The 26,349-nt window shown below is 40.0% G+C and overlaps 1 protein-coding gene across 1 annotated transcript; it reads left to right on the top strand.

The window, feature by feature from the left end:
• Positions 1-1,674: 1,674 nt before the first annotated feature.
• plcxd3 (phosphatidylinositol-specific phospholipase C, X domain containing 3) lies at positions 1,675-25,510 on the top strand. The gene is made up of 6 exons (XM_042488302.2): positions 1,675-1,922; positions 16,368-16,624; positions 16,874-17,047; positions 20,385-20,560; positions 21,867-21,968; positions 22,951-25,510. Exons 1-6 carry the CDS (start codon positions 1,820-1,822, stop codon positions 23,105-23,107), a joined length of 969 nt encoding a protein of 322 aa, XP_042344236.1. The 5' UTR covers positions 1,675-1,819; the 3' UTR covers positions 23,108-25,510.
• The last annotated feature ends 839 nt before the right edge of the window (positions 25,511-26,349 follow it).

The raw sequence follows: 26,349 nt of genomic DNA, 5'->3' as shown, positions 1-26,349 counted from the left end.
ATCCAAGTACATGGCCTCAGACATGCTTCTAGGTCAATTGGGATTTAGAATTCAACCCCAGTATTTATAGCTAACATTTTTTTTTCAGCCAGTACTTGCTGTATTTGTAGAGAAATTAGATGATGCACTCGTATGCCCTTTTTACACAGAGACCTCGCTATAGGGCTGCTCCAAAGTCCCTTCTTCATGCTGCCTTTGCAGTTTTACACTAAACTATATGGCGGCAGCATCCTTCCACTAAAGTTTGGGTTATTAGACAGCATGATTTCATTACAGTATCTGAGAGACTTGATATGTAACACAACCGTATTTGCCTCTAGCGTAACATATATCATAAGTGTCGGCAGTGCTTTATAAACAATATTATACGGCGGCTGATCTTGTCCTCTACTCGGGGTTTAAGACGGGTTAGGAGCTTCCTTACATCATTGTTTTCCTAATTTGCGGACATTTTCAGCTGCTGTTCTTTGAGTTGGCTTCTTAAACCTATGTTTTCAAGGGTAACTAAACCCCGAAACCACTGATGTCAGTTGAAAAGCATATGGGTATTTAACAGTGTTGTTGACTGCACTCAAATGTCAAGAGTTGGACCTGAGTCAAAGTAATCAAATCCTACATATTGTGTATAAATATGCATAGTGACTGCCCCCGAAGGTTGAAACCTGGCTATTGCAATTGAATTTTGCTGTTCGCTGATCCTAGTAGCAGGAGCCTACTTTCAACACCAACCAAGCTGCCCTCTCCCCAACTGACTACTTTGTGCATGTGTGGAGGCAGGAAGGTGCTGTGGATTGAGAGGTGGCACGATTTGGTGACTGGATGTGTTTTCGCCCCACTTCCAGCCTTGCCCATGTTTGAGCTTTTTTTCACATTCCAGGGAGGAGGCACTCAAGCCAAAAGTGGGGGTTTAGTTTCTCCTAAAATTTCCCACAATGGGCCGCTTACATAACGTCAAAATGTCACAACTGTGCCACCCATGATCCTGTCCTGTCGGCTGTCCTGTTAATATAGACAATGTTTTAGCACTGTTTCTACCTCCTATACTTGCCTAAAATGGAGATAGCGCTGTCCCCACATTTCAGGATTGTACCTTACAGCGCAGCAAGGAATTATAATGGTGTAAAATTCCCACCTTTAAGAGGAAGTGTAAATGTATTTTAATACTGCGAAACCTCTGCCATTTTTGCATTTGGCTTACATGACCACGACTTATCAAGTACGCTAGCAGGATCATATCTGAAGGGTTTTTAATTGTGTGTATTTGTGGGTGTGTTTGAAATGCTCTAAAAAGAACACAATTTCAAACGATTTAATTACTATGGATATTCCCATTCAACCACATTGCCTCAAAATATGTTTGACTTGCAGCTACTGATGAATGCCAGCCATTCTATTAACCTTAATAAGAAAATGCGTGTATTTTTTTCTTTTTTTTTTTGCCTTGCTTTGAGAAATAATACTGGAAGATAGAATCCATAATGCTACTTTTTGTCAGATTAGGTCACTGTAAAACAGCAACATGTGCTTGTTACAGTGTGGCTCCTATTATTGGAAAGCTGTTGCCATATTTGGATCGATCCAGCAAACCGCATTTTCATAATTATACCATGCGCCGATGTGTAGCCCATAGCTCAGGGGGTGTGGACTGGCTCTCTGTCGCGCTGGTGTTTGTGTGTGTGTGAGAGAGAGAGAAAGAGAGAGAGAGTATTGTGTGTGAGTGTGTTTGGGTGTGTGGAGAGACAGAAAAAAGGGAGAGCGCGCACTCCAGGTTGGCGCAGGCACTGGTCCGGGAGAACGGAGCATTGTGCACGGCGGCAGCATGGCTTCGTCTCACGGGAGAAGCGACATGCGGTTTGCAGACTGGATGGCAAGTTTACCGCAGAGCATGCACACTATTCCGCTCACCAACCTGGCTATTCCCGGTAGGTGTTTCTTTGATGTTCAAATGTGCGGTATGTCCATCTCTTTCTGTCCGTGCGCGCATTGTATGCAGCAGTATAGGTGAGAAATAAATAGCCTACGAGTTTAAGCATTTAGAATAATTTCCAGCTTTGCAAACTTTGATGTTTTACTCTGTGCCCTGTGCAACTCCTGCAACCAAAAATATGGCTTTAGTTTAATTGTAACTAACCTCATTAGAAAAAAGAGTAAGACCTGTTGCGCAACGTGAGAAGCTGAAGTGTTCAAAATACATGGCACATGGCAGATATAAAGAAAAGAAGAAAAGCCACTAAAGATTCAGAATAGACAGATGAACCATGCTGCTATGTTTAGTGTAGGACTTCTGGCGTTTGTGCTGGGGTGGTGGCCACAGAGGAGAACAGACAGAGAGTAGGATGGGTTCTGTCTGTGCACTCAGATGATCGCAGCGCTTCCCCTAGAAAATCAGCAGTTGGACCTGTAGCCAGTCAGTGCGCAGGTCTCCTCAAACTCCATTCAAATTGGGAATGCTAGTTGTAAAGCCTACCTCTGATCTGACTGATGGCATGGCTTATTAGCAGCGGGTTAATTCCATATCTGCTGTCTAGTGATTATCACAACTCCACACAAAGCGTTTTCATTCTTCATTTTCTTGCAGCTGAAATCCTTAATGCTTCCTCCTCTCTTTTCCCTCTCTTTTCCCTCTCTTTCTTTAGGTTGAATTATAGGTAGGGCTGGCATGTGCAGTGTGGTTTTTCAGAGGCTCATTTGAACTAAGCATCCAATGAGGCGTGGCATACTATCAGGACTGACCACTGCTCTTAAGGATGCCAGGACACATGCAAACCATCATATTTAATCAAATATCGATTGGAAGACAGAAGCAGCATTACCTCATGCTTGTAATATTGCTGAATCATGTGAGGTGCTGTGATACACCACACTTCATCCATGCCAAGGCAGCATGGGAGCATGCTCTGTCCCATTTAATTAGGTATCATTACTTCTTATTGGCCCTGCGGCCAACAGCTCAGCTGCTCTCTGTCTATCCTCCATTTGGGTACAGATTGTGTAAACATCCTCAGATCCCTTGCTCTTTCTTGTTAACACATTTGGCAAATGGTTTGTCAAGAAAAACATCAGGAGAGTTTATTTAGCAACAGTGATTTGTTCATACTTGAGTATATGTCTGATTTCTTTTAAAAGTCTGTTTTTTTATATCACATCCCTTCTACTCATCTTAGAACTCAGCATTACAAGCCTTTGTTCAAGCAGGAATAAACTAGGACAGACAAGAAACAAATGAGACCACTGTTTTACTATGACATACTGTTGCCTGTTATTCAGTGATGCTATTTATTTTCCAGGAAAATAAAAAGAAAGTTCACCAGTCAGTAGCACCAATGATCCAGGCCAAAGTGTTTTGGCAATGTGGAGTAAAGCACTCCACATTGGGGGTGATGTGAAGGCATGGTGCTCTGCTGTTGCCAAAAAGCTAAACAGTCCCAGCTGTGTCTGTACTGCCAGCGTTTCACAGCTGTACTCATTAGTATACATAATCTTCTGTATGATTGGCAATTCATTTATTTTAAGGTTGTGTGGTGACAGAGAAGACTTAATTAGTATCTGAGTTTTATGATGTTTTAATGGCACCTATTTGTCATGTTTCAAGTAATTGGATGTGAGCTAATGCAGCCAAATCATCTGTGAAGGATAGGAAATACTGTATATCTCCATAGCACATTATAGATTCTCAAGGTAGCATATGTGTTTTGACAAAGACAACAGCTGCTATGTGACAGATAATATCTACTTACCATATGTACTCTTGCTGTTATCTTTGACTTAGACCTACCTGGCTGATCTCTGTGGGAGAACAGATTAAAAGCTACTTAATGATAATGTATACTGATCATTGACAAACACTTGTGCTATTAACTGCCTTTGCTTGGCTGATTAACTGGTTAGTCAGTTTAATTGTTAGGTTTATTGTTTGTGTAATCAAGAAAGGCAATTAAAACAAATGCATTTTCACTCACAAAGGTATAGAGGTTAATAGTCCCAAGGATATTGCCTCAGTCCATCATTTGGACTGAGGTGGTGGCAATGAAGGTGAAGTGCCAGATAATTTAAGTATAGGTGCCTTCCTCTATACAATATGTGTGTAAAAGATAAAGATAAGTTCCTCTACATGCAATTAAATATTAAGTCAAGTGAAGATATTTTATGTACTGAACATAGAATAAGAAAATATGGCCGAAGTGTTTTACTGAGAAGTTACATAGTAGATATTCTAAATGAAAATAAATGGAAAAAAATATCAAAGCATAGTGCACAGTAAAATTTCATACCTTTACACACCACGTCCCCACCCCGACCACAAGTACGCTGCTTGATTTCAGCTTCCCAGAATAACAAATACAGAATGGAACCCATAAAATGTTAAGAAAAGTAATATTCTCACACTTATTTTTCTTATTTAACAGAGAAATACAACTGTATACCTTTTGAATTCAACTTTCTCGTGGTCATGTAAGAATGATAAGGCTTCATTGCTTTGTTAACTCATCATAAAACACACCTAATTCAAACAAAATAAAATAACATGACATTTAAAAAAACAAAAACAAAATAAAACTCACCCAAACCATCTTGGTTACTCTTGCTGGTAATCAAGTCCATACGTCCACTGTTCCAACATCGTCAGTTCCAGTTTAGTCGAAATAAATCCTTGATTCACCAAGTCAGATGTAAAAGCATACCAGTATTTCCCACAGTCCTTCTCTGCTGTTGTTAGTAGCCTGTAACTTCTCCTTCCACCACCAGGTGTTGTGGTGTCTTTTAGTTCAGCTGCCTGTTTCACTAGCAGAGGCCAGAGACTGAGCTCTGGTGGTGCATGCTGTGCACTACATACAATGAGTTTAATATAAAGAGGAGCACCTCTGTTTATGACTGTTGCAAAACATACGTTCTGAATGTATGAATTCCTGGTTTACCGTAATAACATGATACCGCCCAAGCCTAGTACACAGATATGTTCACACTTCAAAGCATGAGCACAATAGGCTTCATTGTGAGGGGTAAACTGTTACTCACTCACCAGTGTAGAAATGCTTACTCACTCTTGGATATTTATTGTGAGTTTAGATCACATTGATTTAAAAAAAGGATCTAAGGGTTCTAGAAGTAGAGGTATACACTGGTTGCAGTGCTGTAAAAACATAATCTTAAAATCAATTATTTGTTTAATGGGAAGCCAACACGGAAGGGTCAGCACAGGGAAGGGATTGTCTCTTTTCTTGAGGAGCCTTGCTGTTGTATGTTGAACAAGCTGCAGACGAGACAAGGCCGACTGACTGACTCCCACAGAAAGAGTTACAGTAATCAATAGGTGAAAAGATAAATATCTGCAGGTCTCTAAATGAGAGAAGCTGTTTTAATTTCTCAATATTTCTGACTTTGAGGTGGAAAATGTACCACCTATGACACAGCTGGAGACTGAACAAGAGGGTCAGCAGGTTTCTAGGAGCTACACATCAGTCAAACCAGGAAAATAATTTTACAATTTCTACAAATAGATCCCACTGGAAGCTCATTTTATGAGAATAAAATGTGCCCTAAAATAGGACCTTGTGGTACACCACAGTGAGACAGGTGCAGAGTAAAATGTTATAAATTAATCAATCCTATCCATAACTCATTAATCTTATAGGTAAGAGTGTGAGTGACAACAACACGGTTAGCCATTTAAAAATCTGAGCTAATTGACTTGGTTTCTTTCAAAAACATGGGAAGAAGGCAATGAGCGGCAAAAGAAGAAATGATCCCTAAATTAGAAAGGAATTGGTAAAAAGTACAAGAAAACTTGCTGAAAAAATTAAGTTTGAAAGGGTTAAACAATATTTGCATTCAAAACCCCACCTAGTTAAATTATCAAAAGTAAATGAAGTTGCTATGCAGTAAAATGCCCCCTGTACCTTCTGTAATTTTAATCGACTTGACAAAATCAGTCATTCTTTTCTTTTGGATTGTCTCAGAGAGCTCTGACTGAATTAAAATAGCAGTATTGTAATTGTTGTGAAACTTGACTGTATTTTTTCCAGAGAAAGGAGAAGAGCTGTAAAAAGACAGCTTTTACCTAGCATGGGAACAAGACTAATCTGCAAGCTCATGTTTAATTTGCTCTGGCAGATTTGTCTAGTCCCCATCCCATTCAAATAGATTTCCAACTGACCCGGCACGCTTCAGTCTTATCACAACCCATTATCTGTTATGGGGCGGGTTTCATACAATGACTGACAACTTGTGGAGCCTTTGCTTTTAACGCAAAATACTTAATGATGATGTTTTTGGCTCGCACACCTTTGTGCTGGGGACACAACGATCTTAGTAAAGAGAAGCACCATTGAGGCTTATAGAAAGCAGCCAAGAAGGCTGCAGCTGATGAACTTTATGTTGAAGTACTATTTTTAAATTCTGATTGCAAAAACAGCAACATCCGTTCATAGACGCATTGATGCTGCACCATCACAGCTTGCTATTGCATGCTGTAGTAGTCTGTTACGACTGATGCTCAGCACTATGTCACGTCTCATCGCTCCAATCAGTTGCATTCAGATGTACTCTGATCTACGGCTGCTGATAAATGAACTGAGAGGTTCCAGATTGATTTGTATTTGTGACTAAGTCTGCCGATGCCAGGCTAACTTCCAGCAGAACCAAAGATAAAAGGAACATTTTTAAACAAAAGATGATTCAGTACAGTCAGATTTTTGTTGTTGGCTTTTTTTTTTTGGGATCAGATGGCAGCATTGAACATAACTATTGACCAGTGAGCTGTGTATTTAAAGTTATGAGAGTTAGGGAGTTGTTTATTATTCTGTGACTTGTGACATAGCACAACTGTCAAACTGTGGTTGTATCACTTATTATCTAAGAATAAATAATATTTTGATGAGAATAATCCCAACGGTCCTCTGCAGATCAGAACCATGGTGTTTGTGAGATACAGTAAGAACATGGTCACTATAAGACAATGCTTAGGTCTCTGTGTTTGGTCCCACATGCCATTTTGGCCTCAGACTGTGCCAACCTGTTGAGTCTACAAGTCAGGTGACTGGCGCCAGTTCTATCCAATGGCTAATTGGGAAAAGGGTAGCAGATTAAAGACAGGGGTCATTAAAGGTAGAGAAGGCGGAAGAGAGGCAGGGAGTAGTCATCATTTTCCTTTCCCCAAACTGATCAGTGGGGGACATGATGGGCTGTTTTTCTGTGGCTATTGTTAGATCTGCTGGGTGAGTGCTGCAGTCTGCCAAGCTGCACGTTTGTCTGACTGAGGTGGTCAGCTAAGGTGTGCTGCCAGAGATACTGTGAATCTGTTTCCTGGTGGTTCTCTCACAATAAAACAAGCTTTACTGGAGGGGAGGAAATGGCTATCAGAGTTTTGCTGCCATAATAATTAAACTGGATTTTCAGTATTTTTGGTATGGGTATAGATGTATGAATCGCAGTATGCAATGACTGGCATGAGCATGTGTATGTGTCCTATAGGTATTCACTATAACTAAATATAAATTTAGATGGCTAAAGTTGTGTATTACAAGGTACAAGGTAGATTTATTTGGTAGATTTACTTGTCATTTTTCTTAAACATGGCTTAAGAAAAAATTAAATTAAAGTTGACCCTAAATCCTGCTACATCTTTTTGGCATCAAAGGAGGAGTGGAGAAGTCTCAGAGCCTGGGGAAGGAAGCTGCTCTGTAGTCCGGTGCTTCGGCAGCGGATACTTCGGTATCTTTTTTCCATATGGCAGCAGGGTGAACAGACTGTGGCTGGGGTGGCTGCTGTCTTTCGGTATCCTTTGGGCTCTGTGCAGACACCTCACTTCACTAAGGTCACTGATGTTCTGTATATGGGAACCAGTGATGTTCTGAGCAGTTTTAATCACCCGCTGTAGAGCCTTCCTGTCCTGGGCCGTGCGTGAACCATCTGCATACTTAACAATGGAGTTCTCTTGATGTCTGGAAGTGCAGTCGTGGGTGTACAATGAGAACAGGAAGGGGCTGAGCACACAGCCCTGAGGGGCTCCAGTGTTGTGCACTAATGTAGAGGAGGTGTGACTGCCAATCCAAACTCTCTGGGGTCTGCATGTGAGGAAGGCCAGTATCCAGTTGTAGAGCGTTGTACTGAAGCCCAGAGTATTAAGTTTTCCAATCAGCTTCATGGGAGAGATTGTGTTGAATGCTGAGCTGAAGTCAACAAACAGCATCCTGATGTAGCTGTTCTTATTCTCCAGGTGAGTGAGGACTGAGTGAAGAGCAGTAGATATGGCATCCTCTGTGGATCTGCTGGTTCTGAAAGCATACTGGTGAGGGTCCAGGCTGGCAGGGATGTTGTCTTTGATGTGCTGGAGAACCAGTTTCTCAAAGCACTTCATCAGGATGGGGGTAAGAGCCACAGGGCGGTAGTTATTAAGACTAGACACAGCAGACTTTTTAGATACAGGAACGATGATGGCTGTCTTGAAGCAGGAGGGAACAGTCTCTTGTGAGAGTTAGATGTTAAAAATGTCAATTACAACATTAACTAGCTGACCAGCACAAGTTTTTGGTACGTGTCCAGGAATGTTGCCTGGGCCTGCGGACTTGTTTATATTCACTCTCAGCAGGAGTTTTCTCACATTATTTATAATAATAATAACTAAGCTCTGGCTATTCTTTAACAGATCAAAATTTTACATTTAGTTTCTGAATAAGTGGGATCCAATAATGTTTTCTCTCCAGCTTTTTAAAGCTGTCTTTATCTATTTTTGACCATAAGGGGGGAGATAAACTACAACGCAGGAGTATATAAGGGCACAGTCGCACGTGTGCCAATGCAGGGTAGTGACTATCACCCTGAGGCAATACTCATGCTTAATGAAAGGAGTGCTGGATATGACAGATACAGAAAGCTAGCTTGCTTATAAATACAATGTAATTTACTGTTATGGATAGTTTTTGCTTTTTGTATGTTTCATGCCTGTCTCCAGATTCACTGCCAGCGAGGCAGCATCTTTCATGTTCGGGCATTTTTTAAATGTTTTTATTTGAATATTATTTTACGGGGGCATTTTTCCTTTACTGACAGGACAGTTTTAGATAGACAGGAAAGGTGAAAGAGAAAAGGAGGAATGACACTCAGAAAAAGGCCACAGGCCGGGCTTAAACCCAGGCCGATGCAGAGGCCTCAGCCATATGGGGCACACACACTACCTGGTTAGCTAGAGGTGGCCCTGTTTTGGCATTTTTTCATGGCTAATATTATAAATTATTGGCTGATTAAATGCAGCAATAATCACTGTCTCCTCCACACATACTGTACCTCTTTGCTATTGGTTGCATCAGAGTTCACCAAAGATGAACAATATGAAGATGTGAATTTGCTTTGTCACCAGAAGCAACTGTTTTATTCACCCCTCTGTTCGCGTTTGATGAAGGTGAACGGGAGGAAAATATTTTCCAGTGTTTATATCACTCACCTGTGTCTGCACAATGGTTGATAATAAAATTAGTTTGAAAAGGGGACAAATTTAATTTTAGTCTTATTTTAGTTGTGTATTTTGATGAAAAAAATTGTCGTGGCAACATTTTTTGAGGATATTACCAACATATAAGCAGAACTTTCTTTGTGACTTTTTTTTTTAACAAATTACTTTTAATGTATCAGCAAGAAACAGTAAAGAATTAAAAATAAGACGGATTGGAGATATCTATGTAAAATACGTTAGTTTTATATGACGGAAAATTCCATTTTGGCCGACTTCATTCAAAGCAGGCAAAATACTGGATGGGATATACAACTACCTCACAGATACTAAAATGACCACATAGAACCAATATGTCAGATTTGCAGGGCTCAAGGGAGCTATGCTTAACCTCTCCAAGGCTGACGGCAGCAGCTTAAGGCTTTACCAGAGGTAAGAAATGAATAGCATACCTTTGGCCAGGGGAAAGGGTGAAGGCGATTGTATTAAGTTGAGATGGCCTTGCAGGCAATAAAAACAAATCCATCGCCGAAGAGGCATCTTCAGTCTTGCTGGCTCCCTCGGGGCAGCGAAAAGGCCGGCCCTGGACTTTTAGCTGTAAATCTGTCCATCAGTCCCCTGACTAGACCATTCTGCTGCCACTTAAGCCCCTGAACAAGGAGGATAAATGGTATCAGATGCCAGGATAAACACTGGTAGTGCCACGAGATGCATGAAGGGCAGGAAATCAGCCAGCTTAAAAGCCACTGAAAAACAGATGATGTAAAATTGAAAACAAACAAATGAGAAGAAAATAGTTTTGTTTCTGTGGAGAGAAAGACAAAGGGAGAGTGAGAGAATATTTGTCCCCAGGAAATGAAGCAAAGAGAGGGGCTTGGTACAGCTATTTACTGTAATGGATATGCCCCCATGAGTCACAACCCAACCTTAGTTTGACCGAAGTCATCATGTTTGACGAGTAGCCACTGACAGCAAAGTCTGATAAAAAATCATCTCAACTTTTCAATTTTGCAAGATGCTTGAGTAAATATTTTGTCAAAAGATCTAAACAGACAAAAATGATTAGGTATGGATTCTCCACAGGCTGCTTTGCCTCACCACTGGCTGTTAATTGAGTTTTCCAGCATGAGGACATTTATCTTGATTTGAAAAGTCAAATAATTCAGCCTCATCGGAAATGTATGTGCTTTGTGTGCACTGCTGCTCGGAGCAGGATGGGAGAGAGTAGCAAGGCAGCAGACAAAGTGAGAACGAAGCAAATTGAAAAGGAGGAAGAAGCAACACTTGAATTACTATGAAATCATATAGATAGATCCATGCAGGGAGGGTCAGAGGAGATAGGATTGGGAGTCAGGAGATCAATCTTTTAGTATCATTTCACTCATCTCCTCCCTGTTATTTTGCATTTCCTTGTCTTTTTCTCGGCTCTTCATCCTAAAATAGAGTCTATGGTTCCTCATGAAGAAGGGCATAAACCACCAGTGGTCCCTTCTGAATGGACTGGTCTCATTCAGTCAGAATGACTCAGTTAACACAGATCAATTCATTGAGGTAACAGTCATCACCCACTGCCGCCATCATTCTCGTCATCATCATCATCAAAGTGAACTATTGTGTTATCATTATCTCAGCTTGTTTCAGCCTTTATCTGTTTCTCTTATCTCTGGGTCTTGTCTGTCTCTCTTTCCCCTTTCCTCACAACTTCTTTGCCCCAGTGATGTGATTTTGTCGCCTGCACAAGGGAAGAGTATTATTTCAAAGCTGACATCCTGTTTGTAATTCAAGGAGTTTGATATTTTTCAGTGCATTTTTGTGTTTGTCCATGCACACATCTTCGCGTCTACCAAAGCTAAAGCTATTGGATGGCACGAGGGTAGACAGTTTAGGTATTGTTTATAAAATCATTCCAAATAATGGGTATGGCCCTTCACAGGTCTAGTGTGTAGGGTTTATTAGCAGAAATGGAATATAAGATAATATAATATTTTCTTCAGTGTATAATAACCTAAAATTGAGAATAGTTTTGTTTTTTTACCTTGGAATGAGCCATATATATCTACATAGGGAGTGGGTCCTTGTCCACTGACATTGCCATGTTGTACCACTATGTTTCTACAGTAACCTATTGCAGACAAACAAACACTGGGTCTAGATAGGGTCATTTGCATTTGCCATTCATGCATTTTGTAACCTTAGTTAGCTGCCCCTTCAAGACAAGTGAACAGGATAATGTGAAACTGCTTATTTAGTGTTTTTACCGGTGTAAATCAGCTGGTTAGTTTGTTTGTTAGAAAAAGACGTCTTCAGATAATTCAACTTGTGGTAAAAATCACTTGCACATTAAACACTGAAGGAATCGGAATCGGGACTTCATGCTCAGCACGTGGGAGAAATTTCACCTGGTTGCAATCTGCAGTTTTAACCACTAGATGCCACAAAATCCCACGCACTGTTCCTTAAAATCACTATGCAGCTCTTTACCATCAAATAAGTTGTTTTTTGATAGAGAGGGAAAGGTTTGTTCACTGTGGTTGAGGCCACGAGAGAAATTTGGATTTACTTTAGTAAGCTCTGGGGAAGCAGTGATTACTGCTCTATCTAATTTCTGGCAGTTAAACATAGAAAGAGGATAAAAAAGTTGGTTGACGTCATATACCGTCTAACGCGTATGGTGTTAACGTCTGTAGATAAGAATAAAAGGGAAATGACTTTAGTCTAAAGCTCAATGTTGAGTTTATTTCTGATGTTTTTCTTGAGGATGAAAACCTGTTGTCTGTACAGCATTTCAAAAATGTTTCCTCACATTTTCAAATGAATGTGTTGCTCTTGAGACATTGCACAGCATTAGAGCAAATAATTTCCTAACATCAACAATAATTAATCATGTTCAGAGCTCAGATAGCAGTGTGTGATTGTGTTGGAATGCAGTTTCCACCTCTCTGCACAGCTTTCTCTGCAGTTTCTTACATATTTTCTACACACCTGGCAAAATGTCTGGTCCTTCAGTCTCTGTTGTTCCTCTGTGCAGTTTGGCAGGCTTAATGCACATACTCTTTGCCATACATATTCCATGTGATACTAGTTAGTAATGCATAAATAAGCTTTAATATTTTGCCCTGGGTGTTCAGCTTTCATAAAGACCTGTTAAGAAGTTGGTTGAATGATCCTAGGAGAGTGATGGATTTAATTTAAATGAGCTGCACTTCTTTCCCTTACATATCATGATGATAAACATCTCAGGGACGTCCTAATGAATTGCACAAGTAGGTCCTTAGCTATTTAAGCTAATATTTTGATAAGCACATAATTGTTTAAGCATTTCTAGTTTCATCTCCTCAAGTGTGAAAAATGCTTTTCATTGTTTTATGTGGTATTGAATTTAATATCTGTGGATTTTGAGCTGCTGATTGGATTAGAAAAGCAAATTGAACACATTATTGTTGGCTTTAAAGTTTCAGTGTGTAAGATCTAGGCGGATTTAATGACATCTAGTGGTGAGGATTGCGCTTTGCAACCAACTAAAACTGCCCCTAGTTAGAATTCCTTCAGCTTACTTCGTTCAGGAGGTTTTTATTGGGAACCAAATTACTTGCAAGGGCAACCATGAAAAACACTGAATAAAGAGTTTAAAATCAGCGTTTCTCTGACGTTGTCTGGTACATTAGAGATGCGCCGCTTGCTTACAACATGCCACTGTTTACTCACCCATTTTCTCAGATAACTTAATGTGTGCTCACATTATTTCTGATGGAGACATTTAGGAGGTTGAGACAATGAGCTAAGTTGTCCGGGGAGGTCTCCAAAACCTGTTAAAACACTGAATAAAGCAGTTTCATGTAACATATCAGTGTTTTTCTGATACTGCTCATTGCAGATGGGCTTCTTACTACAGAGGCCGACGTGAATGCCCTTATATAGAGCCAATGTTTGGTTTGTCTGTTCTGGGTTACTGTAAAAACATAATGGTGCAGCATGCCTGACGCCATTAAAAAGGACCTGTTCTGTTTGTAGACATAAATGGCTTTTTCTAAGGTAACAAAAATAAAGGGTTCTTATTTTCAGGTGTTTATACACAAAAGAAAATATATAAATTATAATATATTCCATTCTGCCAATATATCCCTCTAACTCCTTCACACTGGACCTTTAAGAAATTGTGAATGGGTATTTTTCACAACTTTTGGACGTCTGTGATGAATGAACAGGTAAAATAATTGATAGATAAGGGGATAATGTTGCACAACCTTCAGAGTCACAGAGAAATCTTTCTCTGCATCAAGCAGCAGAGCCAGCTGTTGCGACTGGTTAAGGTCATACGCTGTTACACTGTAACCCTGGTGCTACAATGCAGCCTGTAGAGATATTGTTTGACGCCGAGCCCCAGAATTCAGCTGTCTACCCTGCTTATGGTCATTCTCTGGGCCAGCTGCGAAGACCTGGCGCTGGAGTCTAGCTGAAGGTCACTTCAGACTTTGTGTCTGTCCATACTGCGTATGTGCGTGTGTGTGTCAGTGGAGGATTGGAGGGTGTGTGTTTGTTTGAGTGAGTGTACATGATGAAGAGACAAAAAGCAGATGAGAAATTGATTGCAGTGATGAGGGCAGGAGGAAGGTCCCAGAATTATTGTTGGCCTAATTGGCATAACATGTATGTAAACAGACAGAAAGCTTTTCTCTCAATCAGGCATGGAAGGACACACGACCTTCAGGCCTAACTAGCAGAATTCCCCATGGATTGTTTGCAAGGAAATGCATAAGTGACACCTTGCAAAGCATCAATACACGGACAGACTTTGGCAGTCTTTCCAATGTTATTTTTACTCGCACTAATGGGATGGGATTTTGTGTTTTACTCCTGATCTAGCTCCTAGAATAACAGTTAAATTACCCACATTATAAAACTGGAGTGAGCTTTTGTTTAAAGGGTTAGTTCAACCAAATGATATGAAAAAATAACACTTTCTCACTTTTAATCGATTCCGATTGTTTCTTTTTTATCTGCTGAGGTTTGGAGGTATTTTATCCCTGACTTTTCTGCTCCCCCTCCAGAACAATGGCAGTGAAAGGAAATGTGTTTGCGAGGCTCAAGGCACTGAAAAATGACATTTGAAAAATTTAACAGCATCTGTCTTTTCAGTTTCACAGTATAATCCAAAGAGCAGCTTTCATCAGCACTACCTCCTGCTGAAGAGAAGACATTTATGAATATTTTGATATTTCAGTGAGATGATAAGTACCATAGTTAGAGGCAGATATTTGATGGTAGGTCAGCTCGTCAATAGCACATATATCTCAAAGCAAGCAGCAGTTTAGTGACCTTGTCTGGTAGATGTCTATTCCATTCTGCTTAAAAGTGACTTTGTCCTTCGTATATTCAGACGAGGGTGGAATAGCTGAAATATGATGAGTCAAAGCCAGAAGTTTTATTTTCTTTCTTTGGCTCTGCACGATATTATCTGATATACTGAAAGCACCTTAAAAACTTTCTGATTGCACTGAAGATGAGAGGATCTTACTTTCGCCTGGGGACAAAGATGATCCAAAAGAAACCGCAAAATGTTATTAGAAGATCACCACCAAGAGTCGAATCACTCATGCTCTGTTAAGATTCGTGAAACATGAGTATGGTTGAATATAAAAGTTGTGTTATGAATAAGATGAAACAGAATGAAGGATCCTGTTATCTACAAGAAAATGCAATACACATTTACAAGTGTTGACGACCTGTGAAAGGTAGAAAAAGTGCCTTTTTTAAGTGTTCAGAAAATCAACCAGGGCCTGAATATTGCAAATTGAGCCACTGAGGACTTGGCAGATTTTGAAGGACTACTTACATACCCGCAGCACGTTTAACCAAAAATTAAAGTCTCCACTTAGGGCTGCACCTAATAATTTGAAGCTTCATTCATAACATTGACGTTAGAATTCTACATCAACATTTGAATGCTGCACAGCTTTTTTTCCCCTCTTCTTTGTCGGTTCATTCTGTTCAAACATGGTATTTCTTTACAGTTGCAAATAAAGATTAGGCAGCACTCATATTATTAGTATTATATTATGTAAAATAGTATAATTATAGATTCTAGTGGGGACTGCATAAGATTTTTTTCCATTTCAAATGACTCCAGAATATGTTAAAGTCCAAAACTCCACATGTATTCAATAAAATATAAATGTAATCATTTCCAAAATTCCCAAAGAAATATTCTGCTTAAATCCATATTTGTTGGATTGAGCCATTGAGCCTTTCAAAAACAACATTTTTCTGAGGTCAAACTGTTTGCTCACTTTTTCTGCACACAAAGAGAGGCACACACCTATATTGATGGACAGTCAAGCAGCTAAATAGATCGATCTGCTAATGGAGACCAGGAGATGAGATTGAAAGCTTTGGTAACCACAATGTAGTTGGATCTTGTGTTCTTAAAACTACTTTTTTAAAGGTCAAGAATGAATGTTTTAGCTCAAACTGAAATTACTTATTTAAGATATTGAGCCAACATGTTGTCGGGTCGATTATACCAAAAATTCCAGGGAACAAGTAACTGGAGGTGTATCATGTACAAATAGGCAGAAACCACCAATAGACAATAGCAATTTAGGATTCATCATAAAATATATATATTCTGAAAGCTATATAAGAAAAACATCAAATAATAAGAAAAGTGTTGTTGTTTTCTGGGAGCTCTGTTCTGCCTGAGATGGACAATGGATGAAAAATATTATATTTGAGCACAACTTTTCAGGTTGCCGGTATGAAAGCATTCGTGGTTGTAAGTTATGAACTCGCAGTTAGTGTTGTTGCCATGGCACTGAGCTGTTTTCAGGCACTGACCCTACTCTCACAGCTGTGTCCCACTGCAGAGAGAAAACCTACAGCAGTCAATACCTACATGCAGACTCATGTTTTGTGTCTCCTCCAGGTTCCCATGATTCCTTCAGTTTCTACATTGACGAGGCGTCTCCAGTGGGCCCTGAGCAGCCGGAGACGGTGCAGAACTTTGTTTCTGTTTTTGGCACAGTGGCCAAAAAGTTAATGAGGAAGTGGTTAGCTACACAGACTATGAACTTCACCAGCCAACTGGAGGCTGGGATCCGCTTCTTTGATCTGCGCATCTCCACTAAACCCCGTGACCCCGACAACGAGCTGTTCTTCGCCCACGGGCTCTTCAGTGCCACGGTCAGCATGGAGTTTTGGTGATTTTTTCATGTGAAATGTTAAATTTTGCAGTGCGTGTGGTTGCTAAGTGATGTTTGTACATATCTCTGTTTGTGGTAGCATATTTAGGTTAGAGTGCAGTTTGAGAGTTCAATCATGCAAGGACCCTCGGAGGTTTTAAGAACATTAGAATTATTTCTGTGCCAATATTTCATATCACTAGATCATTAAATATATTATAAATATGTGTGTTCATATTTGTGCTTTTAGGTCAGAGAAGGTCTAGAGCAGATCAGCAGTTTCCTGTCAGCTCATGCCAGAGAGGTCGTGTTCCTGGATTTCAACCACTTCTACGGTGTGCAGAACCTGCACCATGAAAAGCTGGTGGCCATGTTAAAAGAGGTGTTTGGAGACAAACTCTGCCCAGTCGTCTTTGCTCAGGAGGTACTGTCAAATTCAGATACACTCAACAACTCACAGTTACCACTTTTTCATCAGTATGTAATGTGTTCTATTCCAGTTCACACACTCAATTTTCAATTTTAAGAAAAAAGAGTTGCTTTGGTATGCAAAAAGTTGGTTCCCAGCTGGAGCTAAAGAATTAGCCTTTTTTTTTTACCTCCAAAAGTCTAAACAGGGACCACATAAATGGATGTGTCATATTGTACAGGTTGGAAAGAAAGGATGGAGAAGGCAACAGTGAGGAAGTAAAGTTGTCTGAAAAAATGTGCAGTGGTCTCACTAATAGTTGGTCCAAGCTTGTTATTTAGATATAAAACAATTATTGGTAATGACAGAACAAAAGCAGGTAATCAGTGGGAATGACATGCAGTAAAAGGTTGAAGCCTTTGTGTATGGACGCCTGCTCTGCCAGGTGAGCTCAAGCAGCTTTGTGTCATCACAATGCGAGTAGTGTCTGTAAATGCACTACGGTAAACTTCCCTCCATCTCGCCAGCACTCAGATCTCCCAGTTTAAATCTGAGTATTTTCACTGGCTCTAGGGCTGTTGCTTGAAATACAGTTTGGACTTTCATATTAGCACACAAAGAGAATAAAAGCAGTTGTGTGTGTGTCTGTGTGTGTATGTGAGAGAGAGAGAGGGAGAGACGGAGAGACACCTCTTTCTCTCTCTCGCTTTTAAATGCAGACCAAACTTGAGTCAAACTGTAAAACTAGGCCGTGCTGATCAAATATAAACCAAGATTCTGTAGGGCTGACCCAAATGCTTTGAATCTTCAGAGCTTTAATTGTTACCATGGTAATCAATGTCCAAATCAGTATTTGAATGCCTCATTTACTATAGCCTACTATTACCCCCAATTATTAACCCTGAGTTATTCTCAGACAAGGACATTTAAATGTAGTGATTGGCCTAGTTTTGTGACTGACAGTTTGACCACCCATGACAGGCTTAAAGATAGTTTAAAAATGTACAAAAATGACCCCAAAAAATTGAATTCCTAAATATGCCAAACGAAACTTGTATGTCACAAATCTACAATGAGCTTGGCAGTTCACCTGGACATTGTAACAGCTTTTTTTTCCAGCTATTATGGCTAATGTGTGACCTGAATGCTAACAAAGTGGCTAACTGTCATGTTATTCTAGTTGCAAAAACTGAAGTTTCCAAAAAAATATCCTCCCCCTTTTCTTGTTTATTGGTCCAGTGCAGCACAGTACATTCTGGTAGCTGAAGTTTCCCTACCTCTTGCAAAGTAAATGCATCAGCCCACTGTTTTCTCTGGTTGTGTAGCACCAGTTTTTCTATTGCACAGATATCCCAGTTCCAGTGTGTGTGTGTGTGTGTGTGTGTGTGTGTGTGTGTGTGTGTGTGTGTGTGTGTGTGTGTGTGTGTGTGTGTGTGTGTGTGTGTGTGTGTTCAAAAGGATTTTGAAAATGATTTTATTCTCAGCCCTGCACAACAGGTATGTCTGTGTTTTGATTTCTCCAGGTGCAGAATGACGGTTATCACCTGCCAAACCAATGCTATTTTTTTTTTTTTTTTTGCATATAGAATTTAAGTAGGAAATTCCTCCTGTGCTCAGATTTCTCTCTTTGCTGCCTTTTCTGTCTCAATTTTTTGCGTTCACTTTCCACTACTTGGTCCACACCCACCCCTCTCTCTGTCCCCCCACCCTGTGGTGAGGATGTATGTGAAGAACCCTGGAAGAAGGAATACCAATCAATACCTGAGATCATAGTTTCCTGTCAGGTGCTACTGCTGAGTGAGGATGAAGTGTAGAGAAGAGGAAAAGGCCAATAGTGACCAGTGGATTCTGGAAAAATAATGAACGTCTCCTGGGGCCTCTAGGGTGGTGTTTGGAGTAGACAAATGACTGGTGTTCTGTCCTCCAGATGTATTGTCTTCACTCCTTGCTCCCCTTTCCTCCATCAGTACATCTACTCTTCCCTTGTCACCTCTTTACCTCACAATAGCTCTCTTATACCCACTGAAATGACTGCTCCACTTCTTTTCAGCGTTTGTTCTTTTTTTCAAGGATTATGTACAAGTGGAGCTCATTATAACAAAATAAATCACCTCATGAGGGAGAATCAAAAACAATAGACATACAATATTCAGTATGAGACTGCAATGCAAATGCTTATTTTTCAGCTATAACCACCTCCCTGTACTCCATTCCTTTCTTTATTCAGCTGACGGGGTATTGATATTACCATTGATGTTACCAGCTAACTTGATTCAGCTACAGTCTTCTACTAAACATTCAGCAGAGAATACAAATGTAAATTGCTCATGTGTTTACTATATGCTAGTGGTTCCCAACTGGTGGGTTGTGGTCCAAAAGTGCGTCATTCTGAATGGACTGCACGTGACTCACGAACATGTCAAGTTTGTAACAACACACTTTATTTTGAAGTACAGACCTACAGACTTTTTTTTCAGTACAAGTACTTTTATTGCCCTGTTCGTGCTATTACTTGGCCTATTAACATGCTGCACCTTTCCAGTGTTTTTATTTCACTGGTCTTTTAGTAATAATTTGCACTTTTTTGTTGTGGTGCCATATATTAACTAAATTTTAAGTAAATGCACATTATTAATGCAATATGTTTTATTTTAGCCCATGTGTTCATTTTGTGAAATAAAATGGCAGTTGTTGTCATTTCTATTATGTGTGGACCGTGATCTTATTGCTAAGGAGAAATTTTGAGCCCATGGCTGGACCAGTTGGGAACCGCTGCTCTTCACTGTAGAAGAACTCAGGGCATTGTTTTACCCTTTAGTAAAAAAGTTGACTGTTTTCCTTTTTAAATGAGTTGAAACAAATTGAACTGAACAAAAGTGCTTTACTAAGCACGTGATTTCTGGCAGGTAGTCTTCATTCTTTGTAATTCTGTATAATGTTTTCAATGTGTGTTTTGCCTCTTGAATAGCCTGTAATAGTGTTCCAATTCTCTTTAGTTATTTTCCCAATAAGCAATAAACTATGATGAGACGTAAAACGTCGGTTGTCTTGAGAAATAACGTACCCGACAATTTCTATGGTCAGTCAGAACGGAGTGTGGAACAAAGCTGCTTAATAATCAGAGTGATGCATCACATCACACAATTATATCCACTTATTTCTATTTGCTTCCATTCAAATAAACAAAAACCATACTAAATAAACTGCCAGATACAGCTCAACTACTCGCTTGAAATGTTTTCTGTCACTCTGCAGCACAGAAGGGGCTCTGTTTTGTTTACTAATCAACACCCATCACATTTTTTTCTTCTGTCACCTCTCAGCATCTCTTTCCTTATGTTTCCATCCCCAGGTGACTCTGCAGTATCTGTGGGAGAAGGAGTACCAGGTGCTCGTCTTCTACCACCATCCCATGGCCCTAGAGGTGCCCTTCCTGTGGCCAGGCCAGATGATGCCCTCTCCATGGGCCAACACCACCGATCCAGAGAAGCTGGTGCAATTTCTTCAGGCGTCTGTCACTGATCGCAGGTGAGCCCCTACCTTTATTCCACTATGGGCAAGTTAAATGAGACAAAATGTCTGTACTTTTCCAACAATGATGAGTCATTTTGATGTATTGTAATATAATGCTCATACTTTGTTTTCTGCACATAATGACTAATAATTTCATTTGTTGTGGATAGTTTAAAATATCCAGCTAAGAGAATTGGAACTGGGGTCAAATGCACAGGTTTTTACAATATCTAAGATATGTGACACTCTCACCAACAGCTAACTTGAAAACAAGACCAGGTCAATTTCGACAATATGGTTGGACTTAGTATGTGCTGAATTGTGGCTGTGAAAGCCTCCAGTGGCTGTATTTGAGGACTGCTGGTGCCTTGTGGCAGGATGTGAATGGTGACTGGTTGCACTTATTTATTTAAAAAAAGAGATAAACAAGCTCTGTTTTATGCTGTTTTATTCACTTTGGCACCTTGTGTGTACTAAAAGAACAAAACCAATCGCCAGTGTGAATCACTTTATTATTATTGTGAATAAAAGACAGGTATGGGGGCCACTCGGCACCCTACCAGGGGCCAGTGATAGGGGAGATATCTAAGCACTCGCTAGATGGAGGGAAGTTCATATATATATTGTTCATATAGTACTCTTTTTCAGTAAAGTCTCACTCTCTTTATCCAAGCAAAAGTCAGCACGACTTTTCTGTGTGATACAGAGTCGAATAGAAATCAAAGAGTAAAAATGAAAAGATTAAAAATGAAAGGAGTAAAAAGTTAAAAATCAGGAGATTGAAAAATGTGGCTAACACTCAAAAATTAGTCAAAACACAGCAAGAAGCAAGGTGGAAAGACCCCAACATGCTTGCAGCTTCATTTCTGCTTGTCTTTTATTCACTGAGAGAGGGACTAGCCTACTTGTGTATTTGAAAATTAGTACAACTGTTGCAAAGATCCCCTTCATACCCCCTTCTTACATTTCCTGCAGAAATCACCCAGCTTTCAGACACAGACTTAAGGCTGCAGAGGGCTCACAATGCCTATAATAAAAAATAATGAGTCCAATACCTAAGGATAAATATAAAAAGGATGATTTTGGGAGTATAAGTATATCACTACGAGTGCAACATCAGTGATTATGGAGGAGTACCTAACCAGACATGAATACATGAGTATCCTTTAAAGTAATATATTTAAAAGTAAAGCAAAGTTCATTCATATGTGTAACACCTTGCTGCAGCCGATGTGCTTTACATAAGCACACACACACATAAACACACACATATATAACAAAAGAAAAACTAAACTGTAAATGCCTGGTGTGTGTCCTGCAGGAGGAAGGGGACCTTCTTTGTGTCCCAGGTGGTTCTGACACCCAAAGCCAGCACGGTGATGAAGGGCGTGGCTAGTGGACTGAGAGAGACAATCACAGAAAGGTTTGTACAACTGTTGTGCTTTGTGTTTGTGTTAACGCGCGTTTGTCTTTTACAGAGAGACAGAAACAAAAACTATAAATGTTTTATGTTCAGTATAACGGTCAGATTGGATGAGAAGCTGGGTTAGAACCACAGGTGGCTCACAGTATGATTCAGCGTATACACACTGTGGAGCCAAACTTATAGCAACACCTCAGGCACCAGAGGCCACAGAAATGACACGATTTACCCACAACAACTCACAAAATACTTCATGTGCATGTCCACGCACAAACACACATAGACAGTCATATGTGAGTCATCAAAGCATTTTATAACTAAATCCAGAGGCATGTTGCTTTCGACAGGTATCCCCAGGCATTTGACACTGACCTCATTCAAGTTTTTTTTTTTTGAACAGCTGCCATAAACCTGAGGCGATGCTTCTCATCTCTCTCCCCCTCTTTCTATATCTCCCCTTCCCAGTTCTGGTTCAGGATTTTTTTTAGTCCTTATTTACCCCCAGGTTTGTCTGTATATAATTCCCTCTTAATGTCACCAGTTTGTTAAAAGCCGCAGTAGCAAAACCATCAATTTTCCTGGCATGAATTATTCATTTGATAACTCCACTATCAGCCACTCTCGCCAGGCATTTGGTTACTTTGATGTAGACATCATTCAAAAATCTGCCTGTTCGTTCTGCCAGTGTAGGACTCGACAAAACACGAAAGCAGAGCGTGAGGAGGAGACGGCTTGTAGAATTTTGCCGTGGTGCACGGCTCACATGAACATGTCCAGTGAGCGTTCAGAGAGTCATCTGCACAGCTGGCTTGCAGCCATCCCATGCTGCGTCACAGACATCTTTTATCACAGCGTGTCCCTTTCTGTGTTAAACCAGCCAACCATGAATCACCCCCTCTCTTTCCTTCTCTTGATCTTTTGTGACTTTATTCCCTCCTCGCCCTCTTTCGTCTGACACGTATGTTTTTTTGTGTTTTCCCAGGGCCTTACCGGGCATGATGCAGTGGATCAGATCGCAGAGACCCGGGGAGAGCGGCATCAACATTATCACAGCTGACTTTGTGGAGCTCGGAGAATTCATCAGTGCCGTCATCACCCTCAACTATCACCTGGATGACGATGAGGATGACGCCACCTGAGAGGCCGCAGGGGGCATCAGGGAGCACAGTCACCGCCACCACCACCGCTAGGGGCTTGGTCTGTGTTCTCACTCTTTTCTCTTTGGCATTTATTTCAGGAGGGGAGCTGCACTGCTCCTTTCACTTTATTTAGGGCTATAGTGAATTGAGAGCTCAAATGGCAAAAAGGGTGTTGAGGTGAGAGAAGTTGGGAGAAACAACACTGGTGTTTGGTAGGAGCACAAAGAAAATTAGGTTTTGTTTTGTTTCCTTTTATGGGGATCAAAATAATTTTTTTGAAGTGTTTGTTTTACTTACTTCCTGTGCTGTAAAAAGTAACTGCTTTTTCCACTGATCAAACACATCGTTTTCAGGCTTCATGGGGGGTACATTCCTCACAGCATATCAACTTTCTGCTTTTGGTACATCATTTTTGGTTTTCTAGTGGAAGTTTTTTTCAGAGGTTCTTTTAGTTAAAATAAGTCTGTGTAACTTAAACCACTCAAATTGTAGGCTGGTGTAAGTAGCTTGCCGTTGTTCATCCAAATCTGTCCAAGAGTTTTTAATACAATATGCACCTCCAGTCAGATCTCTGCGGGTGTTTCTGCAAAACGTCTCGGGTAGAATGTGTTTAATAAATGTTATTACAATGTGTTTACTCAATAAAAATGAACCGTTCTTCATATGTTTCCTCAGCTGCAATCTCTCAAACAACTTTTTCCCAGTAATAGCTTCTTCTGAAGTCAGCTTGTAGCCTAGACATTGATCAGACACCTTTGTACATTGGTAAGCCATTAATTCATGCAAGAGTGCTGCAGAACAAATGCACCAATCTTGCTGTTTATCTTTGGTGCATCTAAACGAGAAAATTTCAACAAAGTCAGATTGTTTAAAATTTCCAGAGAAACATCAGCAATCGCTGCAAGGTACAAAAAGTAATAAATTCTTTAAGAAAGCTAGAAATGCAATCAATGTCTACCAGACATTTTTAAATGGTTAGAGTCCAACGTGACAATTTTATTGGATTTTGTGGTGGGTGCTGAGTCGTGATAGCCAAGTATAAACATACAGTACATCTGGGTATGAGAGTTTATCCGCTGTCTGTGTGTGTGCCTCTACTTACTGCTGTAGTGCAGTATATATGAGTCATCACGAGATGTATCACAGTGGTGTGTCTTTCATAATAACAGGTGATGAAGTTGCTTAACACTTACTCAGAGAGCAGTTTTAAATCAAGTCAGAAAAGGCTAAACATCATAATTAAGGAGTCAGGAGGTCTTAATGTAACAGCTTTGACACATGGAAAATATTATAAGTGTTTAGTTTAATATCTAGCTGTAACTCTTTGGTGTCTACCTTACTAGGTGTTACATGTTCCTGAATGTTACTGAATCCCCGGATTTCTGCTGTATTATTTAGTGCACTTTTATTTATGTTTGATCATTCTAAACCCTGCAGTATTTCATTTAAGATGGGAAAGTACTATGAAATGCCACTGGACAGATAATGGGATTATTTTTATTGCAAGGTTTTACACATTATGCATGAAAACAATCGCATACAAGTCAAACATCCACACACCTTCTGATCAGTCTGGCACTTCCTGCTGAGAATGTATTCTGTAAGGACATTGTTGTCTAGTTTGGTAATGTACAATCAAACAGGAAACACAACTCTTTGGATTTGTGAATGTATGTGTCTTGTGAGTAACTGTGCCATTTCTAAACGAAACAAAACAAAACAAAAAAAGTCTCATGTGATTGAGTGACTGAGTATCGGTTAGAAAGTCATTTTTGTATTGTATGCTTCAATGTGGAACTGAGTTTTAGAGTTCAAACAGTGCTTCTTTCACTTCAGTGTGGTTCCATGTTCAAATGTTTTATATCGTGGAAAGGTTGTACATACTGTAATTGCAAATAGCATACTGCCGATGAATTGTAAATTATTTAAACTATTGCAAACTCATTGATAATAATTTCTTAAGTGAGGTTCCATAACGCTTCTTCTTTTCATATTTTCAGTTCTGTGCATGAAACTGCCAGTTCTACATTTTGATGTTTACCCACATTAGGTTTGTGCATCTCGTCAGTTATTTCTTAAAATTGTTCTCAAGAGCATGGGTGCATCTCAGCTCCAGAAGTTTTTACCCTTTAAGACACATCTCCAAATTTATTTTTTAAATGTTGCACTGCTACTGCCCCATACAGATGATAAATGAAGCCACACAAATGAGCAAACTTGAAGAGGGTTGCAAATTGTGTTGTAAGGACATTTGTGTCTTCCCTGGTCCAAACTGTTGTCATTGCCTTTATGTTCTGGTGTGAAAAGAGTCCTGCTGTTGTAAAACTCCAAAACTTTCGTTCAAAAGTGACTCTGTTCTAAGTGGAAACGGCAAATCAAATCAAATAAAGCTTCTATGCCTAATGAGTGACTAAGTGAAGCTTTTTTTTTCATTACCAGTTTCTGGCTTGTTGAGTGATGATTGGTTGGTCAGTCGCTCGATTGAAACACATCATTAACGCCATTATAATAAAACTGTAATTTAATTCAATCAGCAAATGGCAGTGCTCTAAATCTAAAGTAGATTTGCAGCTTTTAAGCTAACATTCCAGTGTTTCACTCCCTGTCTGTGCAGAGGAGCGTCCTAAAATCATCCAGTTTCCAGGGTGATGAGGATGGAGGTGGGTGGGCAGCGGCACCCAGGGTGACCTTGCTGAGACTTTGTTTTGTAATTCAGCATCTGCCATTCTGCAGCCAGGTGTTGCTCACGAAGAGGGGTACAGAGATAACTCAGATGCAGTGTGTGTGTGTGTGTCCATCGTACTGCAGATTTGAGGTCTTGACTTGTAAAGAAATCTGTATTTTGCTGAGTTATTCTGACCGCCTGTTTTGTAACACATACAGTAAGCATGAAGCTGCAACAAATCACTGAATCGAATGTTCAGGTTCTCATATTAATGCTGTTTTAAACTTAATGCAGGGTTAAAGGTCCAGTGTGGGTTTGGGGGATATATTAGCAAAAATGGAATGTAATATAATAATAATGCCTTTGTTGCCTTATAATCACCTGAAAATGAGAATTGTTACATTTTTGTTACCTTAGAATGAGCTGTTCATATCCACATAGGGAGCAGGTCCTTGTCCATGGCGATAGTCATGCTGCACTGCCATGTTTCTGCAGTAGCCCAGAGTGGACAAACCAAACTCTTGACAGTGTTTTTGTTTTTGTGTTTTTGCATCAGCCACCATAATTAGCAGCACCT

The sequence above is a fragment of the Plectropomus leopardus genome, chromosome 4 (genome assembly GCF_026936395.1).
Source record: "Plectropomus leopardus strain MGB_pleo_1.0 chromosome 4, ASM2693639v1, whole genome shotgun sequence".
NCBI classification, from domain to species: Eukaryota; Metazoa; Chordata; class Actinopteri; order Perciformes; family Serranidae; genus Plectropomus; species Plectropomus leopardus.
Note: the sequence above shows the minus strand (reverse complement) of the source record. Positions and strands in the feature narration are given on the sequence as shown.

Bases quoted from the DNA above. Each gene is read 5' to 3' on its own strand.
- plcxd3 (XM_042488302.2), top strand. From the start codon at position 1,820: ATGGCTTCGTCTCACGGGAGAAGCGACATGCGGTTTGCAGACTGGATG. The intron at 1,923-16,367 runs GTAGGTGTTTCT...TGTCTCCTCCAG, and splicing joins CACCAACCTGGCTATTCCCG to GTTCCCATGATTCCTTCAGT. The intron at 17,048-20,384 runs GTACTGTCAAAT...TTCCATCCCCAG, and splicing joins CAGTCGTCTTTGCTCAGGAG to GTGACTCTGCAGTATCTGTG.